The 24612-nt window shown below is 41.6% G+C and overlaps 1 protein-coding gene and 1 long non-coding RNA gene across 7 annotated transcripts in view; one reads left to right on the forward strand and one right to left on the reverse strand.

The window, feature by feature from the left end:
* Nucleotides 1-4396: 4396 nt before the first annotated feature.
* Nucleotides 4397-8075, reverse strand: LOC132432151 (uncharacterized). Its single transcript, XR_009520848.1, has 3 exons — nucleotides 7927-8075; nucleotides 7057-7132; nucleotides 4397-4620 (listed from the first exon to the last, which is right to left on the reverse strand). It is a non-coding gene; the product is annotated as an uncharacterized lncRNA (long non-coding RNA).
* A 277-nt stretch (nucleotides 8076-8352) lies between these two features.
* Nucleotides 8353-24612, forward strand: part of GOLGA4 (golgin A4) — a 105539-nt gene continuing 89279 nt past the window's right edge. For all 6 annotated transcript variants that reach the window (XM_060022164.1, XM_060022165.1, XM_060022163.2 and 3 more), the window contains exons 1-2: nucleotides 8353-8555; nucleotides 22662-22751. In XM_060022164.1, the coding sequence (XP_059878147.1) occupies nucleotides 8484-8555; nucleotides 22662-22751 (162 nt within the window). In that variant the 5' untranslated portion in view covers nucleotides 8353-8483. The remainder of the gene's footprint in view (nucleotides 8556-22661; nucleotides 22752-24612) is intronic.

Consider the following 24612-nt stretch of genomic DNA (forward strand, 5'->3'; position numbering starts at 1 on the left):
ACAGCTGAGCTACATCTCACCCCGGCATCTGTCCCTTGGCCCTAGGAGGACAGGCAATGCTTTCATATATAACGGGAAAAGATACAAGAGAGAGACTGTCTTTCTCTCAAAGACTGTTCGAGTAGCGGGCCATTGCCCCCTAAATAATGCCCTTTCAAAGGGAGAAAGAATTGGATTCTAGAATCACACACTTCTGGGACATTTAGAGAGGGCAGTTTACTGAGTATGATTTTTGCGAGATGATTGTGTAATGAAATGTAAGCCTCAAAGTCTGAGAGAAAGAAAATGTATTTATTCAGAATATCTCATGAGTGTTTGTATAGGTATGTTGAAAGCCGTCACCCCTCAAGTGTCCTATGATCAAGACAGGGGATGAGAATTATACTGTGTCTGGAAGTGCAGACAATGCTGAGGCTGAGAATGCAAGGCAGGTGGAGATTCCACACCTGGGTGTCCCTTTGGGGACTTGTGGAACTGGTGTGCCAGGGGTGGTCTGAGGTGAGAGCTCTCCCCGGGGAAGGAATGCTTCTCTGCCTTTCAGCCTTTTACAAGTGAAGATGCAGCTTGGCCTGGAGGTGCAGTGGGTGGAGGTTTTGACTGAGTCTAGACGCCCCTGGTGTCTGCCCAGTGTGAGGGGAGGTTGACCCAGCACCTCCTGGCTGCCGTTGGAACTGTGGAGGGTAGCTGGCAGGTAATGACCCCTGATAGAAGGTGGACACACATGCTCTTTCTCTTCTGAAGGTCTAAAAGGTGCAGCCGCGAGCGTCCCGAACCCTCACAAATGTGTTCCACCTTTCCTTTTCTCTCTGGGTTGAAAAGCCAAGCCTGTTTCTTTGAATTATGCCTCATTCACTTTCGTTTTCTTCATCTATTTCTAAAGGAGCCTAGTGCCTGGAACCCCTGGTTAAACTAAAGATCCTTAGCTTACATGTTGAAAACAAATCTCCATGGTTAAGAAAATGTCAGTAAAAAGTCTTTCTTTTTTAGCTCTAATTTTCTTAAATTAGAATTATGATCCTTGGACTTCCCTGGTGGCACAGTGGTTAAGAATCTGCCTGCCAATGCAGGCGACACGGGTTCGAGCCCTGGTCCAGGAAGATCCCACATGCCGCAGAGCAACTAAGCCTGTGCGCCACAAATGAGCCTGAGTGCGCTCTAGAGCCTGCAAACCACAACTACTGAGCCAGCATGCCACAACTACTGAAGTCCGTGCGCCTAGAGCCCGTGCTCCGCAAAAAAGAGAAGCCCGCTTCTGCACTGCAGAAGCCACTGCAATGAGAAGCCCGCGCACTGCAACGAAGAGTAGCGCTACCCCGCTCGCTGCAACTACGCAGCAACGAAGACCCAACGCAACCAAAAGTAAATTAAAAAAAAAAAAAGTATGATCCTTTCAGGATTATCGATGACAGAAAAAGACTTAGTGTTTAGAATGTCCTCTCTTTCTCCAAAGGAGGCAGTGCCTAGTAACCACTTTTTTTGGCTAAGTGCAAAATCAACTTTTTGTAACAATTGCCTCTCCTGTCCAGGACAGACTTAAGTGATAGATGTGGGGATGGAAGACTGGGGGTGTGGGGCAGGGGAAGCGCTGCTTCAGGAAAGGAGAGACAGATTGCCAGAGGCCTTGGAGCTGGTGGAGGAGGGTGGGGTCAAACAAGGCTGAGGTCCGCAAGGGGAGATTAAGACACTGACCACTGAGCAGCGGGTAGGGTGGTCTGAGGAGAAAAGAGATGCTTAATAAGATTATTTGGAGTGAAATACTGTGCACTAGACAATGTAAACCATGACTTTTGTTCCCCCTAGAAAATCTAGACTAGAAATTCTAGATTCTGGAGTAAAATATCCACATCTCTGGTGCTGGGTGTTATATATATTTTACATCTTAAATATTCAAAGCATGAAGAAACACACAAAGCAAAAAGCGATATTGCACTTCCCCTGTTTTAATTAATTCCAGTGTTCAGAGTTCACCTATCCAAAGCTAATAGTTTGATGTGTATCCTTCAATAGTTTTCCTAAGCATTTATGGACATGTGCGTGATTGATTAATAATTTGGCTCAAAAAAAATGAGATTGATGGAGAAAAGGGAACCCTCTTGCACTGTTGGTGGGAATGTAAATTGATACAGCCACTATGGAGAACAGTATGGAGGTTCCTTAAAAAACTAAAAAATAGAACTGCCATACAACCCAGCAATCCCACTACTGGGCATATACCCTGAGAAAACCATAATTCAAAAAGAGTCACGTACCACAATGTTCATTGCAGCTCTATGTACAATAGCCAGGACATGGAAGCAACCTAAGTGTCCATCGACAGATGAATGAATAAAGAAGATGTGGCACATATATACAATGGAATATTACTCAGCCATAAAAAGAAATGAAATTGAGTTATTTGTAGTGAGGTGGATGGACCTAGAGTCTGTCATACAGAGTGAAGTAAGTCAGGAAGAGAAAAACAAATACCGTATGCTAACACATATATATGGAATCTAAAAAACAAACAAAAAATGGTCATGAAGAACCTAGGGGCAAGACGGGAATAAAGACGCAGACCTACTAGAGAATGGACTTGAGGATATGGGGAGGGGGAATGGTAAGCTGGGACAAAGTGAGAGAGTGGCATGGACATATATACACTACCAAATGTAAAATAGCTAGCTAGTGGGAAGCAGCCACATAGCACAGGGAGATCAGCTCGGTGCTTTGTGACCACCTAGAGGGCTGGGATAGAGAGGGTGGGAGGGAGGGAGATGCAAGAGGGAAGAGATATGGGGATATGTGTATATGTATAACTGATTCACTTTGTTATAAAGCAGAAACTAACACAGCATTCTAAAGCAATTATACTCTAATTAAGATGTTAAAAAAATGAGATTGAAAACAATTTCTCTTCAAAATTTCAAAGGTATTGCTCCATTGACTACTTTTTTTTTTCATGTTAAAATTAATTTTTGAACAGTAAATACATGCTTGGGGGATGAATTTGAAAGATAGAAAAGGATACTACTAATACTTCCAGCTGCCTTGTTTCCTGTCACTGGTTTCTTATGTGTATTTCCAGATATATTCTGTAATATCTATGTGTTTACAAATATAAATACACATATGTTGAACCATATGAAATTGCCATTTTTGAAGTTAAAAATCAGCAACTTCACGCAATTTAACCTAACACACATATATATGAATATAATTTTTTTTTTTTTTTTTTTTTTTTGCGGTACGCGGGCCTCTCACTGTTGTGGCCTTTCCCGTTGCGGAGTACAGGCTCCGGACGCACAGGCTCAGCGGCCATGGCTCACGGGCCCAGCCGCTCCGCGGCATGTGGGATCTTCCCAGACCGGGGCACGAACCCGCGTCCCCTGCATCGGCAGGCGGACTCTCAACCACTGCGCCACCAGGGAAGCCCTGAATATAATTTTTAATCGCACTAATGATAGTGTGCTGTATACACTGTAGTGCGCTTTGGTTTCTGACTTAATGAAACATCTTGAGATCTCCCCATAACTTTGCATACAGCTGCCTCATTCTTTTTTAATTTTGTGCCTATTTATTTGTTTTCATGGCAAACTGTTATTATTTTTAAATTTACGTATAGTAAAATTGAATTTTAATTTTGATGTACAGTTGTGTTCTAACATCTGTGTACCCACCACTACAATCAGGAAACAGAAATATTTCAAACATATCTATGTCATCACCACCAATGACAAAGAATACTACTGGCAGGCACCTCAAACTTCCCTCCCGATTGTTATGCCTTTCCTACACCCCAAGACAATATTTCTCTTGACTTCTAACACCGTAGGTTAGTTTTGCCTACGTGAAGTAAAGGAGTATACATTCTTTTGTTTGCCTTCTTTGGCAAAACATTATGTAAGGTTCATCCATGTTATTATGTGATTACTATAGAACAATGAATTACACAACATTTCATTATTTTATAGCATTTTTTTGGCATGCAGAATAAAAAAAAAACCTTTCATATAAACTGTTTTTTTGTAATGGTTTCTGGATTTTGTGCTATACTTAGGAAGGCTTTTAGCACTCCAGGGTATAAAATAAATCTTCCAATGTTTTCTTCTAGTGATTTAGTAATTTCATTTTTTCAGGTGTGAGGAGTGAATCCAACTTTTTTTTTTCAAGATACTCATTATCCAAATACTCATTTAATCTTCATGGGAAATTTATGATGGATACAATGACACATCTTCATTTTACAGATGAAGAAACTGACACAAAAGTTCAGTCATTTTCCCCCATCACAGAACTAATAAATGGCAAACATGGGACTTGAACCCAGTCAGTTGAGTTTAATGCCTTTGTGCTTATTCATTATACTACCCAGCCTTTCCACCCACACAGTATCTTGAGCAGGAGGCAAGGATCCAAACATTTGCAAGAGTGAATTTGTTTACTTAGGAGTCTGATTATCACATATTTATTCAGTAGGAGCAGAGAATTTGACACTTCACCTCCATTCCCTCAGCCCTTCTCTTTATTACCAAGAGGCCTCATTCTTGAAATAAGATTTTTTTTTTCTCAGTCCAGTGTCCGGTTTTCCCTTCCAAGGACTCTTCTCATTAGATTGTTGAGTCATCAGCTGGGTAAACAGCCCTAGGACATATGTAAACAATTACAAAACTGTTAAAAAATTGAGCAGGGTGTGTCTCAGAGAAGAGAAGGAAATGTGAAACATACTACAGTTGGAGACCAGGATAAAGGGCAAGAAGCCTGAGGTCAGTTTCCACTTCGGTCACTGAGATCATATGACTCTGAGAAGGTCACTTTTTGGCTCTTCGTTTTGCAATAGCGATAATAATGTAGCCCTTCACTTTTCCTTAGTTTCCTTATTTCTGCCTACAATGGGAATTAAATTAAAAACAAAGATACCAAAAAAACCCAAAAATTCTTTAAAGAAAGGCCCCAAGCTGAAAAGTAAGCTAAATTCCTGGGAGAGTCACAGTCAAAGTTTAGACATTGATGTGCAGACCTTTCTTCCATGGGAGGTCTTCCAACTGTTTTATAACTTTAATTTTTTAAATAAGTTTTTGGCCGTGCTACAGTGGCATGCAGGATCTTAGTTCCCTGTGGAGTCTTAACCACTGGACTGCCAGGGAAGTCCCCATATAATTTTTTTTTTTTTTTTTTCTATACGCGGGCCTCTCAGTGCTGTGGCCTCTCCCGTTGCGGAGCACAAGCTCTGGACGCGCAGGCTCAGCGGCCATGGCTCACGGGCCCAGCCGCTCCGCGGCATGTGGGATTCTCCCGGACCGGGGCACGAACCCGTGTCCCCTGCATCGGCAGGCGGACTCTCAACCACTGCGCCACCAGGGAAGGGAAGCCCCCCATATAATTTTAATTTACGTAGCCATAAGATTTTCTTTTGCAAAATAAATATTAAAAACATACTGTGTTTCAAAGTGTTCTGGTGAAGTACATTAAAACAGGATAGGAATACAAGTATTTCAGTCCGCTCCAGATCTGTTACTTGCTATAGCCAAAATATGTATGCATATATATTATATACATATATATCCCCCCCAACCTTACAAATGTTGGCAAATCTGGTATGTGAAGAACAACACAGCTGTAGCACTTTCACATTTGTGGATAAGTGCTCTCAATGTACAAAATATTTTTTCTTTCCTTTTTTTTCTTCTTTCTTTGCAACCAGGAAAGAATATATGCTGGTGAGGACACTGGGTATCAATCAGTAAATCATTTTGGAGCAAAGTATTGGAGAACATAGCGAAATCAATGTCAATGGTAGTCTATGCCACCATGGTAAGGGATCCAGAGGCAGTGAGTGTGGGTGGGTGGTGTGGGCATGGGCTTTAGAGCCATGAAAGCTCTGGGTTCAAATGCTGCCTCCACCATGTCCAAGCTGTGTTACTTTGGGTGAAATTCTTAACCTCTCTGAGCCTCGGGTTTTTAATTTCCATTTTAAAGTTTTCATACAGTGAAGTTTAGTGTTTGTGGTATATAGTTTTCCGGGTTTTGACAAATGCACACAAAGTTGTATATCTACCACTATAGTTATGATACGAACTGTTTCATCATCCCAAAGATTCCCTCATCCTGCCCTTTTGCAGTTAACACCACTTCTACCCCAACCCAGTCCTGGCCCACTCAACTCCTAGCAACCACTGGTCCATTCTCCCTCCCTATACCTTTGCCTTTTCATGTCATATAATTGGAATCTGTTGGGCTGCATCCCACAGGCCTGCAAGCCTTGTACTTGCCCAGCTTCAAGACCAAAGAGAGTCAGAGTCAGTTACAGAGACATCAGTGGTTTAATGGATGGGGGATCTTACATGTCTGAAACAAGGTCCTGGAGCGACACCCCACTGTGTGCATCAGGACACAGCACTAGTCTTTGCTTCCAGGCAGAGAGGAGGTTACCAGTTATAGGGAGAATTGACTTCCGGTTGGCTCATTGGTTACCAAGGAAACCAGCAGAGGAGCGTGCCCCTCACCTCCCCTTTGGTAAACTATCAGAGTGGCGAGATTCTGATCTAAAGATGAGAACAATCACTAGTTGGGGCTGGGGGCAAGTATGCAGGCATTTACTGATGAAGGTCTATGATTAAGAGGGGAGGTCAGTCAAGTGAGTAGGGTGTAGGTGACGCAGGGACTGTACAGAGAGCAAGATATATATGTATGGCTTCTTTTGGGTCACTCAACAAAACTTAAGGAGATCCATTTAGGTTGTTATGAGTATCAACACTCTGTCCTTTATACTTCAGAGTAGCATTCCATGGTATGGAAGTACCACAGTTTGTTTATCCATTCATTGACCTAAGGGCATCTGGGTTTTGATAATTTGTGTCAGATATTCCCTTATAATATCTGTAGAATCTGTGGCAATAAGCCCTCTTTAACTCCTGATATTGATAATTACTGTTTTTCTATGAGTCTTACTAGGGGCTTACCAATTTTATTAATCTTTTCTAAGAACCAAATTTTAGTCTTGTTGGTTTTTCTCTATTGTCTGTTTTCTATTTCATTGATGTTTTGCTCAGTATCTTTTATTTCATTCCTTCTACTTACTTCGATTTTAGTTTTTTCTTCTTTTTCAAACTTCTTAAGGTGGAAGCTTAGATGATCGATTTTCAATCTTTATTTCCTTTGCAATACAAACACATAATACTATTATTTTCCATGTAAGCACTGCTTTAGCTGAACCTCACAAATTTTGCTATGCTCTGTTCTCATTGTCATTCTTTTAAAATATTTTCTAGTTTCCCTTGTGCTTTGCTTTTTGGCCCATCAACTATTTGGAACTGTGCAGCATAATTTCCAAATATTTGGGGACTTTCTAGATATCTCTGCTATTGATTTCTAATTTAATTACTTTGTGGTCGGAGAACACAATACGTGATATTAAGCTTTTGAAATTAATTGAGACCTGTATTATAAATTAGCACATGGTCTATCTTGGGGAATGTTCTATAAATATTCCAAAAAACCCCCGTGTATTCTGCAGTTGTTGGGTCTTTTCGAAAAAGATCAATTAGGCAAAGTTAGCTGATCCAACTTCTCTATATCCTTACTAATTTTTTTGTCTACTTGTTCTATTAAAGACTGAGAAAGGACCTGGCACTTAGAATTAAAGATTTTTGAAGAAATATATGAAAATATATGATTTCTGTAAAATAAAAAATAAATAAAGGCGATGTCCAAAGATTGAAATCTTACAATATCGGCCAGAAACATCTGGACCCTGGGAGCCCCGTGTCAGGCACTTCTTGAACCCTGGAAGAGTCCAGCAAAGGGAAGAGGGCCCCTCTGGGAAGCAGTAGGAGTACCAGACACTGAAGGCAGAGAATCCTAACCACAAATACTGAACAAAAGTACACTATCCTTCAGAGCCCTCGGCAGGTTCCCTGGGTCCCCTCTTCTCGCACCCCGGACACCCACACATGCGGTTCTTTGCGGCAGAATTGTCAGCCTTGCGGTCCTCAACAGAAGCAGCACCCTCCCCACCAGACTTCGCAGCGCCGAAGCCCCGGTGTGCGTCAGCGTAGCTCGGGATCTGAGGGCATCTATGCTCGCAGTGAGCATAAGCAGCGCAAACCCCTGCATCTTCCGGGAGCGACCCTGGAGCGCGCATGTGCGGGCCCGACTCCAGCTTGTCCCCTCCGGCACTCCGTAGCACTCCCTCGGCGAGCTCCACGTAGGCCGCGCAGGCGCCTTGGGCACACGCTCACCTGGTGCCGTTGTCGCCGCCGCCGCCGCCGCAGGAGCTGGATGGGGGGCCGAGGCCAACCGGTGGCACCCAGAAGAGAGAGACGCGGCGGCGGCGACGCCGACACCCGCAGGACGAGTGTGCCGACCCGCCCGCGAGGCCAAGGAGGAGAAGCGAGGCCCGGCCCCCGCGGTCCCTGGTGTAGAGAACCCTCCGTCGCCGCCGCGGCCGGGTCTCTCAGAGCACTCGCCCTCAGGTCTCATTCACATTCAGGAACCCGCGTTGCGCCATGTTCAAGAAACTGAAGCAAAAGATCAGCGAGGAGCAGCAGCAGTTCCAGCAGGCGCTGGCCTCTACTCTGGTACTATGGCCGCCGAGCTCCCCTAGTTCCCCGACCTTTGACCTCTAACCTGAGGCTTCCCCCAGACCCCGGACTGGGAAAGAGCTTAGGGCGGTCCGGGTCCTCCGTGATTCCTGACCCGGGTCCCCTATCCTAAAACTCCGTTCTGGTTGGGGGAGGCTGGATTCGTGATACCTGATCTCTGGTAATTTCCCCTAATGCCCAACCCGGTCTGAGAATAAGTGAGAAGGGCTCCGATCTTTCATGATTTTTGAGCCATATCGAAGGTTCCACCAACCATCCGAGACCCCAACTCAAGAATGAGGGCGGAATGGGAAAACCAGGGTCCCTTGTAACATCTGATCTCTCGACTGAAGTCCCCTCTCTGATCCCCGACCCGAGATTGAGTACGGAGGGGCCCCTGGCCCGTGACGAAGTCTAATTCCAAACCCTGGTCCAGGGGTGAGGGCCAGGGGTCGAGCCATTCCTGCCCAGGCTCCTTGCAGGAGCATTGGGACCTGAAAGAGGTGGCGGTGTGGCCGGTGTCCAGCGCCCGAGGCTGTCACGAGTTAGTCACTTCGCATAACTGGGTTGATCCGGGACGGGTGGAGGGGCTGACACTGCGCGGCCCAGCGCTTGCGCCTGTCCGCAGCTCGGCTCTGCTTCTTCAAGTCTCGTTAATATTTGTTTTTCACGAACGCTGTTGCTTCAGGAAATGACAGTTTTCAGGAAAAAGGGGGCGTGTTAGTACTGTTAATTTAAAGAAGCAGAAGCAGTTTCCTAAGCAGCTGTGATCGTGTGTTTGGGTGCTGGCAGCACGTGGTCCCTTCAGCAAAGGGGAGGGCGTCTGCTAAATTCCTTCCCAGCCTTTCAGAGTCTCAACAGATGGAGCAAATCTCTCTCTTAACTTTAGAGTCTCTACAAGAAAGGCTGTTTTGACTAATTTGGAGGCATTTCTAAACATCTTTAACATAACATTTATCGTATACAACTTTTAAATATAGCTAACTAATTAACAACTACTAAATCAAACAACTATTGAATTTATTCTGAAACTGTAAATTGAAGTTGTTCTCTAAAAATGTAAAGCTCCCCTAGAGGGAAACAGTGGTTGAGATACATAGGTACATGGTACTGAAAGCTTGCTTGTTCATTCTCCCAAGTGAAACGTAAATAGTGATTAAGATTTCAGTACTAAAATTTTACTTTTCATACCATTTACCACAAGCTTTTAAATTTTACAAAACACCATTATTTAAGAAACAAAGGAAAAACTAAAAAATGAGGTACAGATGAGGAATGTGGGGAAACAGGCGTGGTAGTGAATGTAAGGGACTCTATACATATCACTGATCCAGGATTCCACCTCTAGAAATTTATTCTAAGAAAATTTAGGATGTATTAAGCAGTTAGCCACATGGATGTTCACTTCAGTGTTGTTTTTTTTTTTGTTTTGTTTTGTTTTTTGCGCGTTGCTGCGCGCGGGCTGTCTCTAGTTGTGGCGAGCGGGGGCTATTCTTCGTTGCGGTGTGCAGGCTTCTCATTGCGGTGGCTTCTCTTGTTGCGGAGCACGGGCTCTAGGCATGTGGGCTTCGGTAGTTGTGGCACCCAGACTCAGTAGTTGTGGCTCACGGGCTTAGTTGCTCTGCAGGATGTGGGACCTTCCCAGACCAGGGATCGAATCCGTGTCCCCTGTGTTGGCAGGCAGATTCTTAACCACTGCACCATCAGGGAAGTCCCGAAGTTCTGGATTATTGTTTTCAGAGTTAATGATTTCTTTCAAGCATGAATTAAACAAATATTTTTTGATGGGACAGTCCTTTTATAACAGATTACACATATCCTTGTTTTCTCGTGCAAAGGATCCTGAATTTGTATAATATCAATTTCTTCAGGTTTTTTTTTTTTTTTTTCCCCCCGGTATGCGGGCCTCTCACTGCTGCGGCCTCTCCCATTGCGGAGCATAGGCTCCGGACACGCAGGCCCAGCAGCCATGGCTCACGGGCCCAGCCGCTCCGCAGCATGTGGGATCCTCCCGCACCAGGGCACGAACCCATGTCCCCTGCATCGGCAGGCGGACTCCCAACCACTGCGCCACCAGGGAAGCCCATGTCTCCAGTTTTGAGTATGAATTATTTTGTGTTGACGGCACCATGCCCTCAGGAATTTAATGGTGTGTGAAAGACAATTCCCTTTTACCCACTCAGGAGGATTTGTTTTTGGTCTACTTTTTGTAATTACTTTGTAGCCTCCCTTGCTATCTTCCCAGTGTTGTTCTTCCAACTTCTGAATTGTTTGGGCTTTAAATCAAGACAAGACACTAAACTTCTAAAATTTTGTGTAAAATAAGGACAAGTACCTAAGAGATTCTTTAGTGTATTTTAGTGTTATTAACACAAAGTTTGAGACCTTTGTTTTGAGATTTTGGAGGCCTGTGTGTGCATACTTCCTTGTTCTTAGCTTTCTTTCCAGAGGGGAGATTGCCTGATAGGGATGTTTCAAGTAGAGTGAGTTGTCATGTGTTGATAATTCTGGGATAAATGAACGATTTGCATCATAATATTTGCAAAACTTTCAGTAATAGTAATAGTGTTAGTAACACTATAAGGGTCCCTTAAGTTTTTGAAAGCATTCAATAAAAGACAGCCTTCTGTAGTCCCCAGTCACTTCTCTTTGGTTGGTGCTAAGATTATTTGAACCCTTCTTTTTTTTTGCGGTACGCGGACCTCTCACCGTTGTGGCCTCTCCCGTTGCGGAGCACAGGCTCCGGACGCGCAGGCTCAGCGGCCATGGCTCACAGGCCCAGCCGCTCTGCGGCGTGTGGGATCCTCCCAGACCGGGGCACGAACCCACGTCCCCTGCATCGGCAGGCGGACTCTCAACCACTGCACCACCAGGGAAGCCCTAATATATATATATTTTAAGATTTATTTATTATTTATTTATTTAATTTATTTTTGGCTGCGTCAGGTCTTAGTTGCAGCACGCGGGATCTTCATTGAGGCATGTGGGATCTTTTGTTGCTGCCCACAGCTTCTCTCAAGTTGCGGTGCGTGGGCTTCTCTTTAGTTGCGGTGCGCGGGGTTTTCTTTTCTCTAGTTGTGGCGCGCAGGCTCCAGGGCGCGTAGGCTCTGTAGTTTGCAGCACATGGCTTAGTTGCCCCGCGACATGCTGGATCTTAGTTCTCTGACCAGGGAGCGAACCCGCGGATTCTTTACCACTGGACCGCCAGGGAAGTCCCTCCATTTAATATTTTTTTAACAACAAATATCTACTTGGATTTTTAAATTCCTTACAGAATGAATTTGATAAAAATTATTAAAAAGTAATGTAGAATACTTTCTAACTTCTTAAGATATATGTAGTGCCATGAATAAAAATATTTTTTAACATTTTCAGCCTTTTTCAAATATTACTGAAACTTTATAAAAAGCACAGGCGCAAATGGACAGTTGTATGATTCCACTTGTATGGGGTACCTAGATTAGTCAGTTTCATAGAGACAAAAAATAGAATGGTGGTTGCCAGGGGCTGGAGAGGGGAGAGGGGAGTGGGGAATTACTGTTTAATAAGAACAGATTTTCAGCTTGGGAGGATGAAAAAGTTCTGGAGATGGATAGTGGTGCTGGTTGCACAACAGTGTAAATATAATTAATACCACTGAACTGTACACCTACAAATGTTTAAAATGGTAACTTTTATGTTATGTATACTTTACCACAATAAAAAAATTAAATTAAAAAAAGTGCAAAATGTGGGCCTACCCCAAACCTGCAGAATTATAGCTTTTTTAGAGTGGGGCCTCAAAATAATAGTTTATGTAATAGAAATTTTTTTAAAATTACACAGACAGCAGAGGAAAGAGTCACTTTCTGAAGGAAAATAGGCTTTTTGTAAACGCCACTTGGCAAAATAATTAGCCTCAATCTAAAAAGCGTAACTCCCAGAGAGAATATTTGGATCAGAAAAATCAGAATGTCTTGAATGTTTATAAATCTGTACTTTGACCATGGAGCATATAGTGGCTATTTGTATTACTTTATATAGAATATACATTAAGTTCTCATGTTTTAAATAATTTAAACAGCCCTTGTTCATGTGATTTAAAAAATCTGTGTGAAACTTGAATAGGGTAAGGGCCATACAAAGTTCTCTCATCTGCTTCTTAGTTTGATAGGAAGAGCTGGAGGAAAAAATTCTAGAGAGTCTTTGTCTCTGTAGCTTTCAGGATGAATTAACCCAATTTGTTAAACTGTGATGTTCAAAGACCCCAAGACATAGATGCAAATTATACATACCTTAACTTTACATCCCACGGAAGCTGTAGGCAGATTCAAAAGTGCATCCTCCTGGGCCCAGGTGAGAAAGCAGGGCTGGAAACTTTGATGTAGAAATTCAGTTAATGTGTTGATAAAGGTCAGGGCTCTTAAAAGTATAGGATTTTGGCTAACAGCATTTGGTTTCTTCACCTTCTAAACCACAAAATATTAGGAAGACGTTCTCACTTAAACATTTATTTGGCTAGCTATTAAATTCCAGGTTGAAAAGTTTCCCTCAGACCATTGACTGTTTTTCTTCCTTCTAGCATCATGTGTGCTGATGAAAAGTCTAATTCCAAACTTGTTCTTTCTTTATTGGTAGTTAACTTGAGCTTTGAATCTTTTCTTTTTTCCTTGATGCTAGAAAATTTCCAGTTTTCTTCTTTTTTTTTCTTAAGTCTCCCTCCTTTTTTTTTTGCGGTATGCGGGCCTCTCACTTCCGTGGCCTCTCCCATTGCGGAGCACAGGCTCTGGACGCGCAGGCTCAGCGGCCATGGCTCACGGGCCCAGCCGCTCCGCGGCATGTGGGATCTTCCCGGACCGAGGCTCGAACCCGTGTTCCCTGCATCGGCAGGCGGACTCTCAACCACTGCGCCATCAGGGAAGCCCAGTCCCCCTCCTTTTTTTTTTTTTTTTTTTTTTAGCAGTATGCGGGCCTCTCTCTGTTGTGGCCTCTCCCGTTGCCCCTTCCTTTTTAAAAAAAATATTTATTGATTTATTTATTTACTGGCTGCGTTGGGTCTTCGTTGCTGCACGCGGGCTTTCTCTAGTCGCTGCGAGCGGGGTCTACTCTTTGTTGCGGTGCACGGGCTTCTCATCACAGTGGCTTCTCTTGTTGTGGAACACGGGCTCTAGGTGTGCGGGCTTCAGTAGTTGTAGCACGCGGACTCAGTAGTTGTGGCTCGCAGGCTCTAGAGCACAGGCTCAGTAGTTGTGGCGCACGGGCTTAGTTGCTCCGCGGCATGTGGGATCTTCCTGGACCAGGGCTCAAACCCATGTCCCCTGCATTGGCAGGCGGATTCTTAACCACTGTGCCACTAGGGAAACCCTAATCATATATTTAATTTCCACAAATAATAACACTAGTCAACACTGGATAGTTATTTTTAGCCACGTGCTTTCTTGCTGCATTGCATGTATTAACTAAATTAATACATGAAATAATAAAAGGTGTGGATTTGTATTATCCCCATTTTACAGATAAGAAATTGAGGCCTAGGGAGGTTAAATAACTTGTCTGTGGTAGACAGCTAGTACCACACAGCTAAGCGGTAAAGCCGAGATATGAACCCAGACAGTCTTGCTCTAAAGCCCATTCTCTTAACCAGAGTACTATGCTTGTTGCTTTGTTTCAGTTTTTAGTAGCAGCTTGTGTTTTAACGGAAACTAGAGCTTCTCGAAACTCGTGCAAGATAAGTGTTATATATTATACGTACATATATATTTAAGTTCTCTTCCTTGATTTATCTGATTGCTCTGGGTTACTTGTTATACCTGTATTTCTTCATACTTGTCATCGTTTATCTTTTTTCTTTTTTTTTGAGAAAAATGTCTTGTTATTATTGGTTGTTTGTTTATATTTATGAAGACCTGGAGGGTGGTTTATTTCAGTAGCTAACATGGGTTTTCTCTGCTCTTACCTGCTACTCTCCTGTGTCGAGGGCCAGCCAAAACACAGAGAGTCCTGCTTTGAAAGGTGACCATAAGATTTAGTATCCAAACATTCTTATGAATGAATGGGGACGCTAGTGGCAGTTATCTTGGAACATAAACTGGCATGAACTGGGTGGGACTGGGATTGCCTTGGTCGGTCTGGGGCGTATTGTTATCCTGCTGCTTTGTGGTACCAGCCCCTGCTATTGGAGCGCTAACTCCTCCAAGGTGTTGCTCTTTATATTTGGCTGTTACTGTTGTCTGGAGATCTATTTGGGTTGGGGGAGGCTGACGCCACGTACCTCTTTGTCTTGCAGACACTTAACACATTGCTGAGAGCAGTAATCTCCCTTTATAGTGTCTAAAACTGTGATTTATTTTTTTTTTCCTGTTGCAGAAAGTTGCTGCTTCCTCTCCCGCAGAGCTTCTGTGCATGTTCAGGGTTATGGCTACCTTTGCCCTGATTTTTCCACCAGTTTGAATCCTTTTGCCTTTGAGTCTTCAAAAATTTATTTTCTTTTTGCCTGTGGTATTCTCTCTCTTGTTCTAGAGTGTTAATCTGTCTGCTTTTCTAATTTTTTTTAACCTTTATTTCAATGGCTTTTGGGTTTTGGGGAGGAAGAGAAGTAAACAGTGTTTATTTTTGCATTGTGTTGGACACCCAGTGGACGGTTTAAGTGTGGTGACTCCTGTGCTTAAATTCTTGGAAACTTTTAGGTATTATTTCTTTGATAATTCCCTCCCCTTTGTTTTTTCTCTTCTGTCCTGAAAGTCCAGTTAGTTAGCTTTTGTGCCTTCAGGATAGATTCCCATTTATTATTTTTTACCCTTTATGGTCTATTTTTATTTTTTTATTCTGTTTTTGAGAGTGTGCTTCAATTTAACTCTTCAGTTGAATTTTTTGTTTTATATATTTATTTATTTATTGAAGTATAGTTGATTTACAATGTGTTAGTTTTCTTCAATTGAATTTTAAATTTTGGCTACACTATTTTTAAATTTCCAAAGGCTGATTCTTATTGTCTTTTGCTTTTTCATAGCATTGCTCTTGACATAGTGATATATCTTTTCTCTCTCTGAGAATAATGGGGATTTTTTCTTCTGTTTTCTTTTAATCTTTATTGTGGTAGGGTTTTTAAAAAAAATTTGTGTATTTATTTATTTACTTATTTACTTGGCTGTGCTGGGTCTTAGTTGTGGTGTGCAGGATCTAGTTCCCTGACCAGGGATTGAACCAGGACCCCTGCATTGGGAGCGTGGAGTCTTAACCACTGGACCACCAGAGAAGTCCCATGTTTGTTTTTTGGTTTTGGGTTTTTTTTTTCTTCTTGTTTTTGGCTCCCTCTTACATTGGAAATTTTCTTTATTGAGTGCTCTGGGCTATCTATTCATATTTAAGGGCTAGGTACTAACAATCTGGTGCTATTTGGAAGTAGCATGTGATTGACACTGGGGCTCACTGGTGGGTGACATGCTGTAAACTGGTTTTATTGTTGGGAGAAATATCTACATGTTGGTAATCAGAGGCCTAGCTGCCAAGTTTCTGGAAGCAGGTCTGAGAAGGACTGCTGGAGGTTCCACTGTTCACTGTGCAGAACATCGCCTAATCCTGCTCTGTTTAGTCACGCACTTTGCCCTTCTCTCCTGTCTTACTGTGCTTGGTTTCACCCAGTTTGAAGCCTCATTGGCTCCAGAAAATAAACCTCTGTTTCTTCAGAGGCTATGTAAGGTGGGACAGGGGGCCTGGGGAATCTTTCAACCAATCTTTCGGGTTTTGATCCTGTCTCATCTTGCTTTATAACTTTAGCTTTAAGTCCTAAGTCTTTTTAGGGTTCTGGGGATGAAAATAGGCTTCTTCTCATCACTATTCCCTTCTCCGTGGGGTTGTAGTGGCTGTCCAGCAGTACTGTTACTTTAGTATTCTTTCACTCACATCCAGTATTCTGAAAATTGGTTGAAATTTAACTCTTTGGGAGGGAGAGAAAATAGGAACATATGTAGCCAATCTACTATGTTTAACTAGAAGTCTCCTTAAATTACTTTTGATTGAGTGGATTTTGCCATATTGAAGGGCTGTTTTTGAGAGGTAAGCATTTATAACATGAACAGCAGTATTTCATTTCCGGCACTACTATTTAGATGTCAGGATGTGGAAGGTACTTTATTACAGACGTAATGGAAAGCTCTAATAATTTTGGTAACTAGTATACAGAGGTTTATGTGAAGCATCAACTCCCAGTTACTTTGGCCATTCCTTTATAGCTGGGATGTCGGATGGATTTGACAGAGACTTTCAGAAGTGCCGTGGTGAGAAGGGGTCTACGGCTTTGTCCTTGCCATGATTGATTACCATGGGTGTGGGAGGGAGAAGTGAAGCCAGGTGTTTGTTATGCTTGTGTAAGAATAACATATCATCTATTGGGGACATAACTTGAGAACTGAGTAGTGTCAAAAGGCCTCTAAGCAGCCAAAATTTTAATGTCACTAACTTCACATTCCATAGTTAATGTATGTTGTTCATAAGAATACTTTAAAAAATCCCTCGCTTAGAGCTTCCTTATGCTTATTTTGTCTACAGTTCCAATAAATGTAGTTATCTAGTTTCTAAACTATAGCAGGCTAAAATGGACAGAGAAGATATACTACAAGTAGCATATTGACAGGAATGACAACTGACCTAGAAAATGTTAAATTATATTCAATTTCCTTTTATCTTTGGAAACTAGAATTAGTTACTATTTTCGGAAAGGTGAAACCTGATTTCAGAAAAGTGTAGATTCAAAATGGTTAAACCTCATTGTTATCTCCAAACCCCTTCAGGTATTAGTGAGGTTTAACCGTCTTGAATCTATAAGTTTAGATAGATATCTAACAATTCAGCTATTTTGAGTAATTCTTTCTATGAAAACTCCCAGATAATAGAGCCCCTTATGGAATAAACTATGATTAACATAGTTTTGACTTTAATGTAGAACTTCCCAGTAATGTGAATGTCCAAAATTTGTGTTTTTGTTATCTTTAGATTTTGTTGTTCAACCTAGAATTAATGCTTTTTAATTTCTATTTTGTGGTATATTTAAAATATATTAGATATATTTGATGTATTCTAGATTTAGTAGTGGCCATGTTTATCAACATTGTTCTTATACAGACAACATGGTATGATGAAAGCAGTTCAGGTGGGTTGTGGAATCTGTGGATTGGGATCAGCTTTTTTTTTTTTTTAAATGAAAGACTAGATTAGGTCAAAATGTGGCACCTTATGTTGTAAAGGTTAAGGTTTCATAAAACTTTTGTTTTAGAAGTGTCTGTGTGAAAAGGATGTTGTTGTTTTACTGTGGGTCCCAGTGAAAAAAATTTGAGAAATAGTGATGCAAAGAATACTGGGGAAGTGGATGAGGGGCTCAGAAGACCTGTTTGCTAACCCAGATCTTGCAGTATGCAACCTGATCAAGCCACATAAGCACTGTGAGCTTCTTACTTTCTTGTCAGGAAATTGGGGATGATAACTGTCCTGCTTACCTTTCAGATTGGTTGTGAGAATCAAAAGAGAAAGTATTTGAAAACATTTGTAATTACAGAACGCTTCTTTATTTAACAGAGCCTGCTAAGGTGCTGTGCTGGTGTTGCATTTGTCTTGAAGGGTAGATGTAGTCTCTGTACCATAGGGTTGAGAGACAGTTACTCCTGGTGTGGTGAGAGTGTGAGAGGATCAGGGTGACATCTGATAAAGTCTTGATGGGTAATGAAAAGTCATGGTGTTCAAGGCTTATTATTCCTAAAGGTGACTGTACTAGCTTCCTAATGTTGCATAACACATTACCACAACCTTGCTGCCTAAAAACCCAGTTGTTGTTTCACAATCTGTATGTCAGAAGTCTGGCATGACATGACTGGCTTCTCTGCTCAGGGTCTCATAAGACTAAGATCATTATTGTCCAAACTGTGTTCTCATCTGGAGGTGAGGGTCCTCTTCCATGCTCATGTGGTCGTGGTAGAATTTAGTCCTTTGTGGTTGTAGGACAGAGGTCCTTATTTCTTGCTGGCTGTTGAACGGGACCGCTTTCAGCTCCTAGGGCTGCCCACAGTTCCTTGCCACTTGGCCCCCACATGCCTTTTCTTTCAGGATAGCAGGAGTACATCTCTCTGCTTTCTGCTGCTGCCTCTGCACTCTGGACCCATTTGAAGGGCTTGTGTGATTAGGTTGGACCCACCCAGACAATTTCCTTTCAATTAACTCACAGTCAACTAGTTAGTAACCTTAAATATACCTGCAGAAATCTTTTTGCTATGTAAGGTAAGATAATCAGGGCAGTGATATATTCACAAGGTGAGGGTCATTTGGGGTCATCTTCAAATTCTGCATACCACAGTGACTAAAATGGGTTTTTTATACTGAAGTTGAGGGCTATGGTCAATTAAAATCAGTTAGTTGGCAATAAAAATATAAATTCTGAGCCTGGTTATAGCCATCAGGTTTTTTTGGTAAATAGCCATGAGAAATCTGAAGACAGATTTCTAAGCTATAAGAATTAATTAGACCAAATTTAGTTTGAAGGAATCTAAATCCTTATATATTTTGAAGTGAGAGGATAGCCTGTTAAAGATCCAGGACTTTGGGATAAACACTCAAGTACAGTTAGTTTTTTATGCATGTTTTATACTTTACAGTCATATCCATTCCCTCATGTGATCCTTACTTTTGCAACTCCAGAGGAAGACCTACAAGCCACCAGGCCAAACCTTGCCACGTGGTACTACTTTTTGGAGGACAGCGTGTGTTAGAACCTATTCTTTAACTTTATAAACCCCAACATTTGATTTTGCCGGCTTATCCAGAGCTGATGAGGCTCCAATTATGATTAGGCTCACATGAGGCCAAAGTAAAAAGACATAGTGCCACTTAAAAAAATTCACAATGGTGGTGTACTTTTCAAGTGATTTCAAGGTCCCTGTCTGAAGTAGCCCTGTCCTGGCATCTGGGCATTTGGAAAGCTGAATTATTAACCCCCAAATTTTTTGGATATTATGACATCACAACAGAGAGGGTTAGCTAAGAGCTATATCCTTTAGCCTAGTGTTACTTCTCTAATTACTTTCCTAACTTTTTGCCCTCTCAGTGACCCTTTTGTTTTATTTATTTATTTTTTGGTCTGTTTTTAAAATTATTTATTTATTTATTTATGTTTTGCTGCGTCGGGTCTTAGTTGCAGCATGCAGGTTTCTCTCTAGTTGTGGCGCAGGGGCTCCAGAGCATGTGGGCTCTGTAGCTGGGGCACGCGGGCTTAGTTGCCCTGTGGCATGTGGGATCTTAGGTCCCCAACCAGGGACTGAACCCATGTCCCCTGCATTGGAAGGTGGATTCTTAACCACTGGACCACCAGGGCAGTCCTGGTGGCTCTCTTTTATTAAAGGAGATATTACATATAACCATTAAAAAGTAGATACAAATGGAATTTCTCCTGGTCATAGTGGTAGCGTTTGAAACATCTACAGCCTTTGAAGCTGGCATGGTTTGAAATTTATGGCTCTAGGTGTGGGAAGGGTTATTGCACTTCCCTCAACTTCAGTGAGAACTGTTTCTGAAGTGCTCTGAATACTTGTGATTCTTGTTTCAGTCCTGGGTAAACACTGTCCCTGCTTTGCCTTCCCATTTTCTAAGCGCAATGTTGGCTTCATACATTTTCTAGACATTTAAAACATTGATAAGCTTCAGCTTTATTTCACATTCAACCATTTTGTTGCTTAAAATTTTAAGGCCTTCCTGTTTGTTTTATCTTGATTGAGAAGGGATATCTTATCCCCTAAGGTAACTGCTGCACATAGCTAATTCCTTCTATCACATGTTGATTTTTCTGGTTCATCTTTTAGAAGGTATGTGTGTGCTGGAATTCTACGCTGTAAGCAACAGAACTCAGTCCAGCTAGTTAAGCAGAAAAGGGGTCTATTAATGAATAGTTGGTGACTTAGAGAATTTTCAGGAGGGCCTGAAAGTCTGGGCTGATCGCTCTGCTCAGCCACACTTGGGGGGCTGCACTAATAAGAATGTTGCAGCTGCCTCAGTTTGGCAGCATCGCATCTTGCACTGGACAGCTTTTGTGAACGACTGCGTGAAGCTCCGTGTCTCCATGTTCACCAGCTGATGAACTGTATTAATTTTGCATGTCTGTCTTCTCATATTACCCACTTATGACTCAGACTCTCCTGTGGGTATGTTCATTGGTGGAGTTCAGGTCACCTGCCCTAGGTGAAAAGAAGACTGGGGTGGTGAGTTTTCTGAGTTCTGACTTACAAGCATTTTACAAGAGCTGTTTAGAAAAAAAGGTTATTAAACTTTGTCATGTTTTGTTGATGTTTTCCCCTCCTCCCCATTAATCTATTCCTTTTGATTTCTGCTTCTGACATAAAAGTCTCTTTCCCATTCAGAGATTATAGAAATAGACTCTCATATTTTCTCTTATATTTCAATTAAAAATCATTTAAATCTTTAATATAGCTTAAGTATGAAGTGAGGATCTGATTGATATTGCTCCCCCATATGGATGGCCATTTGTCCCAGCACCATTTATTGAACATCTGTCTTGATTAGAAAGGTTAGACTTATTGTAAACTGAATATGTATATGTGTGTGTAGAGTGTGTGTATGTGTGTGCAACGTTCCTCGTGACCTCTCTGTTCTAGCATAGCCACAGCAGTAGGTACTGACTTGACAGATTAGGGTTGCATTTGTTCATTCAATCATTTATTTAACAAATATTTATTAAATGCCTTTTTAGGTAGTGCTGTACAGACTACAAAAGGGTAAGACATTGAGACATTTCTTTGTGGAGATGAGTTAAGATCTGTCTTGTTATGGGTGATGGGGGGTCTTGAAGTTTTGGTTTTATACTTTTTGGACTGTTTTTAGCTCACCTTAGAGTACACCTCAGACTCCTAGTTTAAATTTGGGGCCCTTTCTCTTGTGGGTTTCTGTATAGGAGTCATGTGTTCCTTTACAGAACAAATGGACTGGCATCTCAGTATTGGGCTATGGTGTGCATGGTGTTCTCAAAGCAAGGTACTTGATTAGAGAGATGTTTACCTGTGCAGTTCATTATATTGAATATTAGAGCTGGATGGCACTTTAAAGATTGAATTGACAACTTTATTTTATTTTATTTTATTTTTATTTTTTTATTTTTTTGCGGTACGCGGGCCTCTAACTGTTGCGGCCTCTCCTGTTGCGGAGCACAGGCTCCGGACGCGCAGGCCCAGCGGCTGTGGCTCATGGGCCTAGCCGCTCCGCAGCATGTGGGATCTTCCCGGACTGGGGCATGAACCCGTGTCCCCTGCATCGGCAGGCGGATTCTCAACCACTGCGCCACCAGGGAAGCCCCGACAACCTTATTTTTTAATGAACTTTTAACTTTGGAATAATTTTGATTTATAGGAAAGTTGCAAAGATAGTACAGAGAGTTTTCATATACTTCTCACCTGGTTTCAGTTCACCTGGTTTCATGTTATCTTCTTTTAAATAAAATTTTATTTAGTTTTGGCTATGTTGGGTCCTTGTTGCTGCACGTGGGCTTTCTCTAGTTGCAGTGAGCGGGGGCTACTCTTCTTTGTGGTATGCGGGCTTCTCATTGCGGTGGCTTCTCTTGTTGCGGAGCATGGGCTCTGGGTGTGCGGGCTTCAGTAGTTGTGGCACGCAGGCTCAGTAGTTGTGACTCGTGGGCTCTAGAGCGCAGGCTCAGTAGTTGTGGCGTACAGGCTTAGTTGCTCCACGGCATGTGGGATCTTCCTGGACCAGGGATTGAACTCGTGTCCCCTGCATTGGCAGGAGGATTCTTAACCACTGCGCCACCAGGGAAGTCCTAATGTTATCATCTTATGTTATCATCACGACCTTATTTTTGAGGTTAATTTTAGCCCTCAAAATGTTAATTTAGCTAAGATCATAGTTCTAGTTGGTGGCAGAATCAGACCAAGGACCCAGTAGATAGCCTGGGTCTGCTAGTTGATTATGTTTCAGTTATCCTTTTCTGTTTTTCATGTATTTGCTCTTTTCCTTCCTTTCACTGGGTTCTTTAGGCATGGACTATGAGAAGGACTACTTAGTACATAGTGCGCTCATCAATGTAGTCTTTCTAATTTGTGCAATAATTTTTAAATCTAGGCTTCCTCCAATTCTTCAACGCCAACGAGAACCAGGAGCAGGACGTCTTCATTTACAGAGCAGCTTGATGAAGGTACACCCAATAGAGAGGTAAGTTTGGAATTTCTTCTTCAATAAATCTTTTACAAGAAGCTTATTAATTTAAAATGTAATGCTACTGTTGATAACAAAATGGGAAATTACTTAATTCCTAGGTATTTTTTTTAGTACAATTTTTTTTTCAAATAGTACTGTTGCTTTTGTAAAGTGTGTTTTCTTTGAATATCTTAATTTGAGAGGATAATATACTTTGCCTTTAATATTTGAAATTTTCAGAATGATTTGATAACAATTTGTTCAGCATAGCATTATGTGGGGAGAAGTCCTATATTTTCAAGCTAGTGATTGGAAACTGTGAAGTAACTCCTAATTTCATGTGACTTGGAGCTGGCACTATAACTCAGATTAGATTTTTTTTCCAACTTTTTTTCTTTCTGTGAAGGATTATAAGAGTCATGCAAGTAAAACATAAGTACACAAATAAGGGTAAAAAGAGGGTAAGAGAAAAAAGGATAAAAAATACATGCATAAATCAGTGAATTATTATGAAGTGAATCCCTGTGTGACCACCACCCAGGTCAAGAAAAGGAACACTGCCAGCACTAGAGTGCTACTTCCCTTCCCCACAGAAGAGCACCATCATCCTGACTTCTTGATATTTGCTTCCTTCTTTTTTTTAACTTTTTAAATTTTTATAGTACCACTTAAGTATGCTTTCTGTTGTAAACCTTATAGTTAAACCTTTGGGCTGTCTAATTTTTGGCTATTATGAATTATGCTGCTGTGAACATTCTTGTATATTTCTTTTGCTACACATGTACCAGCATTTCTTTTGCTATGTACTTAGGAGTAGAATCACTGGGTTAAAGGGTATACATAGTTTTACCATTGAAAGTAATGCCCATTGTTTTTCAGAATAGTTGTAGAATTTTACCTTCCCACCTTCCCAATTTTACCTTCCCAAGTTCTTGTTGCTCTATATCCTTGCTAGTCTTTAATTTCAGCCATTCTGGTGGGTGTGTAATGTTCTCTTATTGTAGTTTTAATTTGCGTTTCGCTGATGACTAATAAGATTGATCATTTTTCATCTGTGTACTGATAACTTATTTTGCGAAGTGCTTACTTAAGTCTCTTGCTCATTTTTCTATTGGTTTATCTTTGTCTTATTGATTTGTAGGAGTCCTTTTTTATATAGTGTGGATAGGAGTTTTTTATTGGATACATGCCTTGCAAATATCTGCTTCCACTCCGTGGCTTGCCTTTTACTCTCTTAATGGTGTCTTTTGAACAGAAGTTCTTAGTTTTAATGCATTCCAGTTTATCAATATTTTATTTTATGGCTAGTGTTTTTCATTTTTTAGTATTCTTTTCTTGCCCTTCAGAGTATTTCCCATTATTATCCTGTTTTACCTTTCACATTTGGATCTATACTCCATTTGGAAAAGATTTTTTTCAGTATGGTGTGAGGTAGGGATCAAGTTTCACCACCGCCCCCCTCCCCACATAGCTATCCAGTTGTTCCATTCTTTCCATACTGCTGTACTGTGCTACCTTTTTTTCAGAAACTAAGTGTCCATTGAGTGGATTTCTGGACTCTTGTTTCTGTTCTGTCATTTGCTTTGGCTTTGATCTGATCCCACACTGTCTTCATAACTATAGTTTTATGTTAAATCTTGCCCTTATTAGAGCAGGTCTTCCCTGTCTTAGTTTTAAAACCAGAATTCCATAGACTGGGTGGCTTAAGCAACAGACATTTACTTCTCAAGAGTTCTGGAGGCTGGGCAGTCCAGGATCAAGATGCCAACAGATTCAGTATCTGGTGAGGGCCCTCTTCTTGATTTGCACACAGCTGTCATCTCATGGTGTCCTAGCATGGCCTTTCTTTGTTGCATGCACTTAGGGAGAGATGGAG

This window comes from Delphinus delphis, chromosome 10 (genome assembly GCF_949987515.2).
Source record: "Delphinus delphis chromosome 10, mDelDel1.2, whole genome shotgun sequence".
NCBI lineage: Eukaryota > Metazoa > Chordata > Mammalia > Artiodactyla > Delphinidae > Delphinus > Delphinus delphis.